The 16,380-nt window shown below is 35.7% G+C and overlaps 1 protein-coding gene across 2 annotated transcripts; it reads right to left on the minus strand.

Moving 5' to 3' along the window:
• Window positions 1–5,195: 5,195 nt before the first annotated feature.
• On the minus strand, window positions 5,196–7,701 carry LOC138148704 (olfactory receptor 13A1-like). 2 transcript variants are annotated; one of them, XM_069071529.1, is made up of 2 exons: window positions 7,688–7,701; window positions 5,196–6,117 (listed from the first exon to the last, which is right to left on the minus strand). In XM_069071529.1, the coding sequence occupies exons 1-2, from the start codon at window positions 7,699–7,701 to the stop codon at window positions 5,196–5,198; spliced, it is 936 nt and encodes a 311-aa protein (XP_068927630.1). The 2 variants fall into 2 exon arrangements, with proteins under 2 accessions (XP_068927630.1, XP_068927631.1); XM_069071530.1 differs by lacking the exon at window positions 7,688–7,701 and having other exon boundaries at window positions 5,196–6,423.
• Between the last annotated feature and the right edge of the window lie 8,679 nt (window positions 7,702–16,380).

A 16,380-nucleotide genomic window follows, 5' to 3' on the forward strand; every position in this document is an offset into this window, starting at 1 on the left:
TCTCTCTCTCTCTCTCTCTCTCTCTCTCTCTCTCTCTCTCTCTCTCTAACTCTTTCACTCATTCCCCCCCTCTCTTTCCTTTTAACAATTTACATAGATATAAAGAGATCTATCATAAAATTGTAAACTTACATTTTAAATATAAATTTTTTACTTCACTCACTCCTCTTGTGGCCAACTTTTTTCATTTTATAACAAAAAGCACTATTTCTCATTTCTTATCCAACTTACCTTTTTCTGAGAGATGATAATAACTGAAAGATTTTTTTTTGTAGACAACCTTCAGTACTAGTTAGTTTGTGTGTTCATTGGTGTATAAGTAGGGATGGAAGAGAGATACAATGCGCAGTCCTTTTCTAAAGGTCAGCTAGAGAGCCCTGGGAAATTCTGTCATCTTAGCTCCTAGGGGAACAATTAAACTATGACTTATCTTGGACTATGTTGGGGCTATAACACTGTAATTCCATTCAAAAGAAAATGCAGGTACTATGTTCTGCTTTTTTTACATGGCACTAAGCAACTGATGAGGTTGATGTTTTGTGGTTACTTTTTCACTAGTGAATTAACAAAATCAATTGACTATAATAAAGGATGTTGGAATGTGAAATAGACAGGCCTCTAAGATGTGCTACTAATACTAATGCATATCATGACTTCTTTATACCTTAGAAAATAAAAAAAAATCATAATAAAATATAATAACAACAATAAAAATCAACATCTACAGGATTTCTAAAAAAAACCCTGATAAGCAGGCCACCAGAAGCTTGCAAGTGAGCCTTTATAAACTAAGACAAATCTCCATGCTACAAATGCAAACCTCATACCATCCTTGAAAATTCAAGAAATTTGTGATGGGCGTGCAGCATCAGAGGAGACACAACTGTTGCCCACAACTGCCTGAAAATATCTTAAATTTATAAGTGCTTGAGAACAAGATTTTAATAGGTGCTGCCAAAGCAAGTGTTCAAAATCTCCAAAGTGTTTGAAATAAAACCTTTCAAAACATGGAGATGAGCATTAAAAGAGATTAAAACCCTATGACAAAAGGGTTATGTGAATGTCATCCATGTCTTCTTATCTACTCTTGGAGATATATGCAAGTTAATTTAACTGACTCCTCAGAAGAGCATTGAACATACTAGTAATGTTATTCAATTACAAAAGACATTCATTTTATCTGCCTGTATGTAGGTTCATAATACATGAAATAGTAAAGAATAATAACAACATAATGACTTGAGCTTTTCTATCTCAATTTCTATCTGTATTCCACCAAGAAAGAAAATGAAGTGAAGATGATGATGGTGATGGTGATAACTTTTGATTAGAAGCAAGCCTTATGTAATCCTTATGTTTTGTTTAGTCACTTCTTATTTGTGTTCAACTCTTTGTGACCCCATTTGGGGTTTTCTTGGCAAAGATAAGGGAATTTTTTGCCATTTCCTTCTCCAGTTTGTTTTACAGATGAGGGTCTGAGTCAAAGAGGGTTAAGTTATTTGCCCAGGGTCACACTGCTAGTAAGTTTCTGAGGCTGGATTTGAACTCATAAATATGAGTGTTGCTAACTCCAACTCTATCCACAGTGCCACCCAGCTGCCCAAGCTTTATATATGTATAGTATAATTAAAATATATCAGGAATATACAGATGGCACAATGAGATGGGAAGTGTAGAATACTCTCTTCTTTCCCAATGCAGTCTGGACTTTAATTATGCTATAGATAATGAACATATAAGACGCCAAAGTAAGCAGGAAATGTACAATCTTACAGAAGGCTTCTGCCAAGAGAGTTGTGGAAGTAGGTGGAAGTACATGAGAACAATAAGAGATGGGTTGGGGAGAGGGAATTTCCAGAAGATGAGTAATGGCATTGGGTCCACAATAGGGAAGTTGCATTATCAGAATAGGACATATTGAATAAATAAAGATGTAGCATACTTAGCATACTCTAGACACCAAGATAATACAGAGTATTTTTGACAATAATGCTTTTCCTTGACGGGGAAAAGAAGCAGTTCTGATTATGTCAACTATGTGAAGAAATAGAAAAGGGTCATATATGCTTGACTGTGTGAAGAACAATTGTGTGTGTGTGTGTGTGTGTGTGTGTGTGTGTGTGTGTGTGTGTGGAGCCAAAGAAGCCTGGTTCAAGACTCAGATATTAAATCGTAATAGTGGACTTTGAAACAAGAATCTCTTTGAGATGCGACTTTTTAAGTTAGCTCCTGAGTTCTTTGTTATGGGTTACACTTCTAAGGATGTTACTTGAATTCTGAGAGCAATAGGCTATACCCCAAGATTTTAGTTATTAAGAGCTAAAATATTTGATTCAGCACTCAGGTATCTTTGGGTGGTCAGCTCTAAACATGACGTCTTTTGAGGATTGCAGCTTTGGCTTTGAAGTTTGCTCTCAATTGTATCCGTTTATGACTGCAGCTGCATTAAATCAAAGGTCTTACCCTAAGACTTTCGTCTCCTAGATAACAAATCCTTAAAATATTATCTAATCTGTGTCACCTTCAGGATACAACAGACTAGGTAATGATTAGAAAACTTGTGTCCTCTTCCTTTGTCTCATTACTCTATAAAAACTTAGTCCTAAGAATCAATAAATAGAGTTCACTACCCACACGGCCTGGTCATTTTTAATTCATTTCTCCAAATCATGCTAAGTGCTGGACACTGAGCAGCCCACGGCATGTGTGTGTGTGTGTGTGTGTGTGTGTGTGTATGTCTGTGTATCTTTCCTCCTTTGATTACTTCAGATGAGAGTGAATTTAAAGTATCAGTTGTTCCTCTCTCCATTCCTTGTTTGAATAGATGGGTACTTGTGTACCCTGATTATGTAAGATCCTTTTCTCTAATCTTTCTTTCCCTCTACCCCCTCTCCTAGGTATTACTTTTCCTTTCTCTTTCCATCCTCCTAAGATCATCAACACATAACAGAATCTTGGAGGCTTTTAGTCTAAACTCCCTCTATGAGCACTGATGATGATAAAGAACAGAAGAAATACATGTATTATTCCCCCCTATTTGAATGTCAATAGCTTATCCTTCTTTTGTTTCTTATTTATCTTTTTATTACTTTTTAACTTCGTATTTGAACTTCGAAATTTTTACATAGCTATTCTTTTTGTTAAGAATCCAACTTATCCAACCTTGATATTATACTTTGCTGGGTAAATTTTGGTTTGTCAAAAAAGTAAAACTGTATCTAGATACAGATACACTCTTTAAAAGAAAAAGAAAAACAAATCACTAATATCAAAAATGAAAAGGATGAATATACTGCTAACAAGGATGAAATTAAAATCCTTATAATTAGTTATTTTGCCCAAGCATTTTCTTCTGAAACTGAATTGAATTTTCTTCTGGAACTGAATTGAACTGAAATTGACACTGAAACTGAGACTTTGCTCACCTAAGCCACATAGCTGCAGCTTACTTCTCTGCTTGCTTATTTTTAGGCATATTATTTAGAGGCTAGGACAATGCCATATCCCAGAACACTACCATTAGATAAAGAAAACTTTCTCATTCTGCACTGGATCTATAATGCAGAACTGAGGACTGGTGACAAAGCAGTCAGTTAACAACTTTTCCTGAACTTTGGAGGTTCCCCGTGCTTGTACTGGTTTGAGACTTCTTTTTATTTTTTCTCAATTACATGTAGACAAAATATTTTAAAATTTGTTTTTTGAAATTTTGAGTCCAAATTCTCCACCTATTTTGCTTGCCTCCTCCTTTGAGAAGGAAAACAATTTGAAACAAATTATACATGTGCTGTCATACAAAACATTTCCATATTAGCCATGTTGCAAAATAAAACACAGATAAAAAATTAGAATAATAAAGTTTTAAAAGTATGCTTCAACCTGCTTTCAAATTCTATCAATTCTTTCTCTGTTCATCATAAGCCCTTCAGAACTCTATTGATCATTACTTTGCTGAGAATAAATGCCATTCACAGTTGATCACCAAACAATGTGGCTGTTACCATGTACAATGTTCTGATTCTGCTCAATTCACTTTGCATCAGTTCATGTAAGTCTTCTCAGATTTCTGAAATCGTCCTGTTCATCATTTCTTATAGCAAAAATAGTATTCCATAACAATCATATACCATGACTTGTTCAGCTATTCCCCAATTATGGGTATCAACTCAATTTCTAAGTCTTTTCCACCACTAAAATATAAATATTTTTGTATGTACAGGTCCTTTTCCTTTCTCTTTGATTTCCTTGAGATATAGACTAAGTGGTGGTATTGCTGGATCAAAGGGTATATAGTCCTTTGAGCACAGTTACAGATTGCTCTCCAAAGTTGTTAGGTCAGTTAATAACTCTACCAACAGTGCATTAGTATCCCAATTTTTCCATATCCCCTCCAACATTTGTCATTTTTCTTTTATGTTAAAATAGCCAATCTTATAGGCGTAATGTGATATCTCAGAATTGTTTTGATTTCCATTTCTCTAATCAATAGTGATGTAGAACATTTTAAAATATGACTGTGCAACCTTTGGAGGAATGTCTGGTTCCATGAAAAGCTTAAGATAATGTCTTATTCTAGTGTGATGACAAATCCAGGATTCAAGTAGGGGCTGTTGACTGATGATCAACTCCCCTTTGAGAGTTACTGTGTTGCCTCATCCATTCATAGCAGTAACCCAGGAGTACTAAGAGGTTAAGGTGCTTATTATGAGGTAGAGAGATTATATGTGTAAGAGATTGGAATTTAGCCTAGGTTTTTTGACTCCAAGATGAAATCAAGTCTCTGTCAAGAATTCCATGCTTCCTTTTAGATAGATAGATAGATAATAGACAGATAGATAGATGATTAGATACAGAGATTACATATAAATTATGAGAAAAAAAAGCAAAATGTAACCTGATAGGGTACTTAGTTCTTTGTCTTAATCTTATAAAGAGGAAAATTTTCAGTCACAGAACTATAACCCAGTTAACAACATAAAGCTGGTAGCAACTATTTCAAATTGAAATAATGCTTAAAAGAAAATCAATAACTCCATAAATCTGAACCTTGTAAATCCAAACATGTAAGATTATGGTACACATCAAAGAATATTGCCATTGTAGATCATTTAAAAAAGTTGGATTCTCTCAACTACAGGCTTGAATACATTTATACTATACCTCTACCCAATATGAAGAGGCTGGAGAATCTCTAATTAATTTCTAAAGAATGGGAAGAGCTTCCTAAGGGCCATTTTGACCTCTTTGTTCCTTAGGGTATAGATCAGAGGATTCAGGGTTGGGCTCAACATAGTGTATAGCACACCAGCCAGTTTACTCCTCTCTGGATTATAGCTACAAACAGGACTTATATAGGCATAGAAAACAGCTGTGTAATACATAGACACCACAATAAGATGGGATGAACAGGTAGAGAATGCTCTCTTCTTTCCCTCTGATGTCTGAATTTTCAGGATGCTAGAGATAATGAACCCATAGGAAACCAAAGTCAGAAGAAAATTTATAAAACCATAGAAGGCATCTGCCAAGACAGTCATGACACTGTTAATGTAGGTAGAAGTACAGGAGAGCAACAAGAGAGGAGGGATCTCACAGAAGAAATGTGTAATTACATTGGGTCCACAGAAGGACAGTCGTGTCATCAGACCAGTATGTATAGAAGAATTGAAGGCACAGATGAGCCACACACCAGTGGCCAACCCATTGCAGAGTGTCTTGCTCATCATAGTGGTGTAATACAGGGGGTGGCAGATGGCCACATAACGGTCATAAGCCATGACTGTGAAAAGAAGCAGTTCTGATGATGCAGACCAAGTGAGGAAGTAGAGCTGGGCCATGCAGCCCCCATAGGAGATGGTGTTCTCCTCTGAGAGCAGCCCCTCCAGAACTTTGGGCAGAATGGAGGAGGTACAGATGATGTCCATTGTAGCTAAGTTGAACAAAAAAAAGTACATGGGACTGTGGAGGCTTGAGTTGAGAGTGATGGCTGTGATGATCAGGATATTTCCTGTGAGGGCCACCATATACAAGGAGAAGAAACAGCCAAATAATGGAATCCAGAGTTTGGGGTGTTCAGAGAAGCCCTGGAGGATGAACTCTGTCACCTGTGATTGGTTACTAATGGCCATTGAGCTGGGATGGTTTTCCAGATCAGACAGGAGTTTCTTGGATTGGAATTTCACATCTTAACCAAACTGTATGACTGTGATTGGGGATAACATCTAGAAAATGAGAAGAGATTTGATAAGTGTGTATGTATGATTTAAAGTTCATGTCACCCAATCTATGGATTAACTTTCACAATGAAAACACAAGAGAACATTACAGCTTCCCCATAATCTCACAAAACAATCAGATCCTTTAAAATCAAATCTAGAATTAATTTATATTAAGGACTTTATCTTCCACTAGGTTCTCTTGCTTTAAGTATTCTTTTCTTTAATTTCTAGCATGTCTCCACATGAACCAATTTCTTCTACTCTAGGCCCTCCATTACTTGTTTGCACCTAATTTATGTTCTCAATCCATCCCAGTATGTGTATTTCTTTTAAAATATATATTATATACACACATGTATATATCTACATTCATACATGTGCACATAATATGTGATACATAATTGGAAATATGGTACATGAATCAAAATTTCATGGAAGATATTATCTTCCTTCCAAATATTTATAATCTCATTTTCCCACATTTATTTTGAGATTTCAAAGTATTTTTACCTGATTCACCTTGTGAAGTAGGTAGTATCATCATCACAATTCCACATTTATGGAGAAAAGAAATGTTAAGAGAAGTGTAGTGACTTTCTCTGGCTCCCTAAATATATTACAAGGTCCAGGGAGTCAGACAGCAAGATTTACATATCTTTGATGATCCTCAGTCCCTTGCAATGCACTATCCTACAGAAGGTGCTCAGGAAAACTGTTCTATACATAGTCTCTCTCTCTCTCTGTCTCTCTCTCTCTGTCTCTCTCTCTCTGTCTCTCTCTCTCTCTCTCTCTCTCTCTCTCTCTCTCTCTCTCTCTCTCTTTCTCTCTCTCTTCTTCTCTCTCTCTCTCTCTCTCTCTCTCTCTCTCTCTCTCTCTCTCTCTTTCTCTCTCTCTCTCTCACACACACACACACTCTCTTTTCTCACTCTTGCTGTCACTCCTTTGTGATTTGAAGTTTGTTTCCCCTTACTTGAAAACCCAACTCTAATATTTTCCCCATGAAACTAATTTTTCTTTGTTTCACACAGTCCTAGCTGGCTAGTTAAATATATGGTATAATAAGATAAAATAGTGATGTGAGATTTAATGCCCTGATATTGTCATCAATCATTCATAGTTGTCATTTTGAAAATAGTATATATTGTTTGGAAACATTCAATGAATAAATTCAGCTACTCTTCTTACCCAATAAAGTTGTCTGACTTTATTTGACAAAGGTGGTTCTTCTCTTTCCCTCAGCTGATGTTGCAGTTTATAGATTGCTAGGCCTGCAATTAGGAATACCTGAGTTTAAATTCAACCTCAGACACTTTACTAGATGCATGATCTTGGGCAAGTCACTTGACCCCAGTTCCCTCACTTGAAAAATGGAGAAATAATATCACCTACCTCACAGCATTGTTGTGAGGAGTAGATGGAAAAAGCATCCATGAATGTGCTTAGGAGTAGGCACTGGAGGCAGCCACAACAGCAGCAGAAGCATCAACAGCAACTTTGAAAAACTATCAGCCCAGAGATGATAAGGAAGTCAGACAATGGGTCAGAAAAAGATTAGGGGACCCTTTGCTGGTACTGTATACAACTAATTCTGAGTGGCACTTCTATTACTGACACTCAGATCTGTGTTGAGTTCTTGGGCAGATTGGAGTCCTGGTGGTCATTCATAAGTGAGCATGGATACTGGTCAGTGTTCCAAGAGGGAGAGGAGCAAACAAGGCAGGTGCTGAGAGCAGGGTCCCTGCTCACAGTTCCAGGGTGAAGAGGAGCACTACAACTTGCAGCTACAGGGAAGTAGGGGACCTTCCTGGTAAAGACCAGAGTGCAGAGGAAAAGACCAGTGACCCTACCTCTCCCCAGATGACAACACCTTGGAAACATCAAAAACTTGTAGACCACCGCAACTAGCTGCACCAAAAAAGCCTGAAATTTGGAACAGTGCCTCCTCACCAACAGGTGAAAAGAACCCAAACTTAAGATAAAGTTTGAAATCAAGAAATAGGTTGGAAAAATGAACAAATAACAAAAAAGAAAAACTTGAACATAAAACACTGCTACAGTGACAGGAAAGACCAAGATACAAACTTAGAAGAAGATAACAATATGAAAACAGTCAAAACAAAAACCTCTAAGAAAAATGTTAATTGCACCCAATCCCAATGATAATTTCTAGAAGAATTAAAGAGATAAAAAGAGCAGAGAAAAATTGGGGGAAAATATTTAAATATTGCAAGAAAATTATTAAAAGAGAATTAGTGGTTTGGTGTGGGGTGGGGAGTCATAGAGACACACAGAGAAACACACAGAGATATACAGAGACACACACATTCAGCAAAATATTGAAGGAAATAAAACCTTAAAAAGAATTGGTCTCATAGTAAGAGGCAAAATAATTTACCAAAGAAAAGAACTGCTTTAAAAGCAGAATAGACCAAATAGAAAACCAGGCATAAAAATTCACTGATGAAAAAAAAAAACTACTTAAAAAGCAGATTTGGCCAAATTAAAAAGAGGTACAAAAACTCGGTGAAGAAATTCATTCCTAAAAAATTTGTATTGAGCAACTGAAAAATCATTCCATGAACAATCCAGAAAAATAAAGCAAAGTCAAAAATTAAAAATATAATAAAATATGAAATATCTCTTTGGAAAAATAACTGACCTGGAAATTAGATTGAGGAAAGATAATTTATGAATTATTGGACTACCAAAAAGTCAGGATAAAAAGAACCTAGACCTCATATTCTAAGAAATGATAAAGGTAAACTATTCCAACATCTTAGATACAGAGTATAAAATTGAAAGAATCAACTCATCACTTCTTGTAAAAGATACCAAAAGGAAAAGTCCCAGGAACATCATAGCCAAATTCCTGAGATACTATGTCAAGGAAAATATTGCAAGCAGCCAGAAATATGCAATGCAAATATCATTGAGTCACCGTCAGATAAATACAAATCCAAATGAAAATTGCAATTTAACTTTCTTACTTTTGTTTGCATAATATGGCTAATATGGAAATGTTTTGCATGATTTCAGACATATAATTGATATCATATTGCTTGACTTAGTGAATAGGGAAGGGACTTTGGGGAGGAAAAGAATTTGGAACTTAAATTTTTGAAATTAAAACTAAACAATATTTTAAAATAAAATATATGAAGTACATTTACATAGAGCATTTATGAGTTCAGTATTAAATTAAATGTTAAAAAAGTCCCTCTACTTGAATTAAAAAAAGACTTTTTAAAACAATGAGTTCAACTCTTAACATTGAAGAAACTAAGACCTAGTGTGCCAAAAGAAATTGCCTAGTCAGACAGCTAAAAGGAGAGTTAGACATCAGATCACTGGACTCCTACTCCATCAGATTTCAAAATCCTCATGATATCTCTCACAATGATATGTAGTCCTTATGTTATTTCACTGGGATATTTGATCTTCAGATCACTTAAATCAGTTATGCAGGCAACTTAGCCAAGTAAAATATAAAGAAAGATAATTTTTAAATAGAAGAGTTTTTATCTGTTTCTTCTATTTCTCTTTACCCTATAATTAAGCTACATTTTAAATTGTCATTTTGCTCTGAGACTAATGATGGATTATGGTTGTGGCCATTTCTGTCACAATATATCCAGATTTTGGACAGGACTTCATCTCTTGTCTTATGGTTTGACTCAGGGCAAAATGTAATATGGATAAGTTTAGAGAAATGAACATGAATATTAAAAATCAATTTTCACAAATAAGCATATGACTCTTCTGCCTAGACAACATTTAATCTGTAGGGGGGGAAACGGAAATTTTAATGGATTGATCAATCAATACATGTCAATAGTAGGGCATGAGAACCAAAGCTATGACTCTTACCTTAGGTTTTCATTTAGAGAGATGAAATATTTAGAGAAAAGGAAATTATAATCCTATTGAACTAGGAATATCTAACATATTGCACTTATTTCTAAGTATCACATTTTAGGAACAATATCAACACCCTGAAATTCATACAGAAAAGGGAGCCGAGGATAATGAGTGAATTAAAAATATTAGCATGAAAGTTGACTGAATGCCCCAAGGGTACTTACATAAAAAATCATGTCGTTGGGACAAAAATATGTTCTCAAATATTTGAACCACAATCAAAGCTGTGGAAGGGGAACATGACTTTATCCTAGAGATGAAAACCAAGGAGGAAGCTTTAAGGATAGAGGTTTCAGATTGAATTTTAAAACAAAAAGAATATTCTTTTTCTTTAGTTAAAAAAAAACCTAGTACATCTGCACTCAGATTAATACAAAAAAAGATTCCCTTGAATGAAAGCTTTCTGAAACCTGCCCATATTCTCTCAATTGTTTTTCTCATGCAACTTCTCAAATCTAGTTCTTGACTGGATATGCAGTGCAGCTCTCTTCTGAAATGACATGTCTCTCCATTTTCCTTCAGTCAACTGTCACTTTACTTCCTTACACTTTTTAGTCTTCCAAGTTTAGCAAGCATAGAGCAATGTCAGGAGAACTTGGCATAGAAATGATGTTCTTTACATTACAGGGTCAAGGGGCATGTAAAATTAATGTCTAATTCATTCACTAAAAATCTCCCTTTTTCTCCTCTTCAATTCTGGCTATAACTCTCTCTCTTTGTGGGAGTGACATAGACTGCAGTAGCAGACTGTGCAGGGATTCTTCAATTTGTTTTTCTGTTAGAGACCCCTTTGGCAATCTGGTGAAGTTTATGGATCCCTTTTCAGGATGTTTTTTTTTTCTTAAAGGAGAAAATAAAATACATAGAATGACAAAGGAAATTGTTTAAATATGCTTATCAAAATATTTTTAACACAAAAATAAGTTCTTGGACTCCAAGTCCAAGAACACCTGAGGATGAGATTTCCCCCTAATTTAGGTCTTCCAAAGCAAGCTGAATGGCCACTTGTTGGGGAAGGTGCATAAGGGATAAAGTCTTGGGGTGGAATAAACTGTGCTGTCTCTTCCACCTCAAAAATGTGGGGATTCTCTGATGAATATCTAGCTACTTTTTTCTTATTCAGAGAAACCTCTGACCTTGTAGATGTAACCAAATGCATGCACTTTCAGAGAATAAGGTTGAGTTTTGGCAGCAGAACCCAGCCTTTCCTCAGGAAGAAAAATGGGAGTTTGATAATGCAAAGAGACCACATTAAAGATTTGGTATATAGAGCACTTCTGTGGCTACTCTCTGGATATTCTTCTTATGATCAAGTTCTCAACTCAATTATCATCACCATCTTTCTCATTCTCACTGCAGGCATGATATCCTCTACATTTTCAAAGCCTTTCAAAGTTCACAAAGACTATCTCCTACTCTGCTGGCACCTCTCCTGGCAGTCTCAGAAACCATTCAGTCTTCTGGCTCCCTCTTCATTGCTCTAATTCTGTGCCAAAGCCTTGGTCTCTGTGTACAACATAGAGAGAAAAAATAAGACCATATGAACATGATTCTGGTCCTCAAAACAACTTCACCATCATAAGTTTTTATTTGTTTCTTTGTTTAGGAGAAGGTATGGGATTTTTCCTTTTACCTGAAGAAGTTAAAATCATATCGTGACTCTCTTTTTCTATCATTCTTAGAGACCACTCTGCATGAAAACTATGTCCTCATTAATAATGAGAATGAGAATGATAGCTAGCATTTGTATATTGCACTTTAAGCTATATAATACATAAGGCTTTAGATTTGCAAATCACTTTATGAATGTTATTTTTTTTTATCATCTCAACAACCATAGCTAGTAGGTGCTGTTGGTATCCAAATGTTACAGATAAAGAAATTGAAGAAGATAAATTTACACAGGGTCACCCATGTAGGAAGTGTCTGAGACCAGATTTCAGCTTAGGTCTTCCTAACTCTATGTGCTCTTGTCTGCTTGTTGATCTCCAGAACTCTACTATGACAAAATCCCCATGGGTTACTTTGAGTATTTTCTTTCTTTCTTTTTTTTGCCTTTTGGAGGGCAATTGGGGTTAAGTAACTTGCCCAAGGTTACATGGCTAGTATTTTTTATGTGGGTATTAAGTGTCTGAGGCTGGAACCAAACTCGGGTGCTCCTGACTTCAGGGCCGGCACTTTACTCACTGAACCACCTAGCCACCCAGAGTATTTTCCTTTTTTAAATTAATTTTTCACTTTATTTTGAACTGAACATTAACCAGATGGAATGTAATTTGCAGATATACAAATCAGAAAAAGGGATTGTACATGAAACTCCTGATCTCTACTGTGTCTTTTGGTATTTTTTAAACACGATTAACAAATAAGGAAAATTGGAATGATATTTATCCGTTCCTAAGGACAGGGAACTTTCTCCTTAGTTTTTAGGCAGGCCTTTGAAGCATCTAAACCAAAGCCACCTACCTCTTTCCCCCCAAAAGTGTTTACATTATAAATTGAGGGCAACACAAACCATACATAGTCTTGGATATGTGTTTCTATCTATGTGTATATGCGCATACATATGTGTATGTGCATGAAAACAGACACATGTGTGCATATATACATGTGTGTATACATACATACACATTCACACAATTTGCTGCAAGAAAATGTTAAAAGTTCTATACTTGGCATGTAAAGCCCCTCACACCCTAGACCTACCCTAACATAACAATGCTCCCCTTCACATGCTTTATCTACACTATCACCAAATTAGACCCTTTCCTCTCACCTTCCCATGAATTTTTCTTATGGGACAATAGTACAATTTACATTGTTAAGGTGAAGTGCTAAATAAAATTATTTTTCTTCATTTTTATCATCTTATATTTGATGATAAGGAAGAGGAGGAGGATTTTCACATTTTTCTTGATACCTGGAATAACTGTATCCACCAGTTATTCCCCCTCCACCTCCATTCTCTGAGGACTGAAATTATTCTTTTTCTTCAAATCTCAATTCAGGGAGAAAATCTTCCATAAAGTTGTGACTTCATGATTCAAAGATTATAATTTTGTTTCAAAATTGGAAACCTCAACTTAGATAAATGAACTCATATGGACAAGGTTGCAAAGGAAATAAGAAACAAAAACCAGTATTAGAATGCAATGTAAAAAGTAGCAATTGGTTTGTCACATCAGCTACTTAAAATCCAAGGGGTTTGAGATCTACTTCTAAAAAGAATTTCAGAATTTCAGTGCCAGGAGACAGTTCAGTAGCTGATATCTCATAGCCTCTACCTCCCATAGACTGTCTATACAGCATTCCCAGAACATTGTCATACAACTTGTGCTTGAAAACCTCCAACCAGAGGAAAATTCATTGCCTTCCTAGGCAACCCAATCACTTCTGGATTATTTTAGTTTAAGGGCATTTTTTCCATGTGTCATGAATAAATTTGCCTCTTTGTAAAGTCCACCTATGGCTCCTATTTTGGCTTTCTAGAGCTATTCAGAAATACAGACTGGACCTGTAAATTGGTTTATTTAGAGAACTTGCAGATAAGGAAATTCCCTCTAGCTATTCAAGTCATTACCTACTATTCAATTTAATCTCAGAGAGTTACCTAGAATACTGAGAGCTCAAGTGACTTGATCAGATCACACAGTCAGTCCTGGTTTCATGGACAGCTACCTCTGTCCTATGTCTGAATGCAAAGCTAGTCTAATCTCTTTCCCACATGATAGCTTTTCCAATATTTGAAGTCTGAGATCATGTGGCCTCCCCAACAACTCCAAGCCTTATATGAGTGTGATAGAAGGGTAAAACAAATGTTAGCAAATGGAACATTATCTTCGATCTTTCCCCTGAAACATAACTTTGAGAAATGCTTGATGATGAATGATTAGGAATACATCAGCGACTAACATTATTTCATTCATCATTTTTCATATTTCTTTCATGAAATCATATTTTATTCATCAAAACTTCCAATAACAATTCACCCAATGAGAAAAAATTCAAATGATCACTATGTATTCTATGTTGTCCTGACAATTAAAAAGAACAGAATTATGCTTTAAGCATACTCACATATGCCTACTTACAGAATAAGTCTTCTGGTCTAAGTTTTCTGGGTTCCTCCTTTCAATCAATCATAAATGTGAATTTTAAAAGCTATTGATCTGATGAATAAAGGTATAAAAAACCTCATTTCTTGAACAATACAGATGTAGCCCTCATAGTCAAGTTTCCACTAGCCTTTGAGAAGATTTCATTTCATCTCATCACTATGCATATATTAGCTCCAGCAGACACTGAGGACAATAGCACTAAATTAAAACCCTAAGGGACAATTAAATTCTCTCATTGGCCCATTCCAAATGTGACCTTTCATGGTGTGTGATGAGTGGACAATGATATTTTCTGAAATAGACCCTCTGAAACCTGAGGATATGTGAAAAAAGCTTGCTATGATAATCAAATCAAGATTAAAACATAGTAACTATATGCATTTCTTAGGATTTGGAGAATGAGTATTGTTTTTTTGGTTGTTCAGTCATGTTTGACTCTTTATGATCCTATTTGAGTTTTCTTGGCAAAGATACTAGAGTGGCTTGCCATTTCCTTCTCCAGCTTATTTTACAGGTGAGGAAACAGGCAACCTGGGTTAAGTGACTTTCCCCAGGGCCACACAACTAGTTACAATCTGAGGTCAGATTTCAATTCAGGAAGATGAATCCTCCTGATTCTAGGTAGGCCAGTAGTCTATCCACTGTACTACACAGCTCCCTGCACAATCGGTATCCTACTCACCAGTATTTAAGCTTAAATAATATGCAGCTCTTATAAAAGTTTCCTTACCATTTATTTTCTACAGTTAAACCTAGCATTCCTAAAATCACTGAGCAGGGGTGGGATGGGGAGGCAATTTGTAGTCTTTATTTCTTTCTCCCTCCATGTCTTTACAGGATTGTGAAATCAGTCACTGCTCCACTTTTTCTTCTCCCACTAGCTCCCCAGTTGCAGTCTAAACCCTGAGATATTCCAACTGGTTTTAAGGGAAGATTTTGCCACATCAGAAGCCTCAATAGTCCCATGACCACACTGTCTATTGCAATAGGACACAAAATCTTTTTCCTTGCTCTCCTTTGTGTTTAGAAATCTTTATTGGTGATTATTAAGTTTATAATGCTTATTTTATTTTATTTTTAATTTATGGGATAAAATAAGCATTTCTATGACATAGTAGCCATGAAAAAGATGATTGTACATGAAACTACAAATCCATTTTATATAACTTCCTTTCCTTTTAATTATATAACAAAGTTATATACACCCCCTCCTTTCCCCCTTGTTAACATACCATAGAGATGGCTACCATTAGACACAAATATGTATATATCTTTAAATCATTCTATACATACTTCTTTTTGTCAGTTCTTCTCTGAATGCAGATGGCCTCTTCCTTCATATATACTTTATAGTTTTAGGTATTCGTAATAGTCAAAAGGACTTTTTTACTCAAAGTTGTTCTTTAAACAATATTGCTGTTACCATAAACAATGTTCTCTTGGTTCTGCTCATTTCACTCCTCATTATTACATGCAAGTCTATCCATGTTTTTCTAAGATCATTGATCTCATAATTTCTTATAGAAAAGTATATTACTGTACTGTATATTCCATTGTGATCATATATGACAGCCGGTACAGCCATTCCCCAATTGACAGGCACTCCTGCTTTTTCCAGTTCCATTGTTGGGTCAAAAAGTATAGGTAGTTGCCATTTCTTGGTCTGTATCCCAAAGAGATCATAAAGTAGGAAAAAGACGTACATGTGCAAAAATAGTTAAAGCAGCTCTTTTTTTGGTGGTCAAGAATTGGAAACTGAAGGAATGACCATTTATTGGGGAATGGCTGAACAAGTTATGATATATAAATGTAATGAAATACTATTGTTCCATAAGAAATGATAAGCAGGCCAACTTCAGAAAAACTTGGAAATACTTACATGAACTGATGCTGAGTAAAGTGAGCAGAACCAGAACATTTTACACGGTAATAGCAACATTGTGCTATGACCAACTTTGATAGACTTCTCTTTGCTTAGCAATGTAAGAATCTAAGGCAACTCCAAATGACTGATGATGGAAAATGCTGTCCACATCCAGAAAAAGAAGTGTGGAGTCTAAATGAAGATAGAGCATACTATTTGCTCTCTCTCTCTCTCTCTCTCTCTCTCTCTCTCTCTCTCTCTG

This window comes from Petaurus breviceps, unplaced genomic scaffold (genome assembly GCF_028583685.1).
Source record: "Petaurus breviceps papuanus isolate PSGF00001 unplaced genomic scaffold, PetGlider_PUasm1.0 90825, whole genome shotgun sequence".
In the NCBI taxonomy this organism is placed as follows: Eukaryota; Metazoa; Chordata; class Mammalia; order Diprotodontia; family Petauridae; genus Petaurus; species Petaurus breviceps.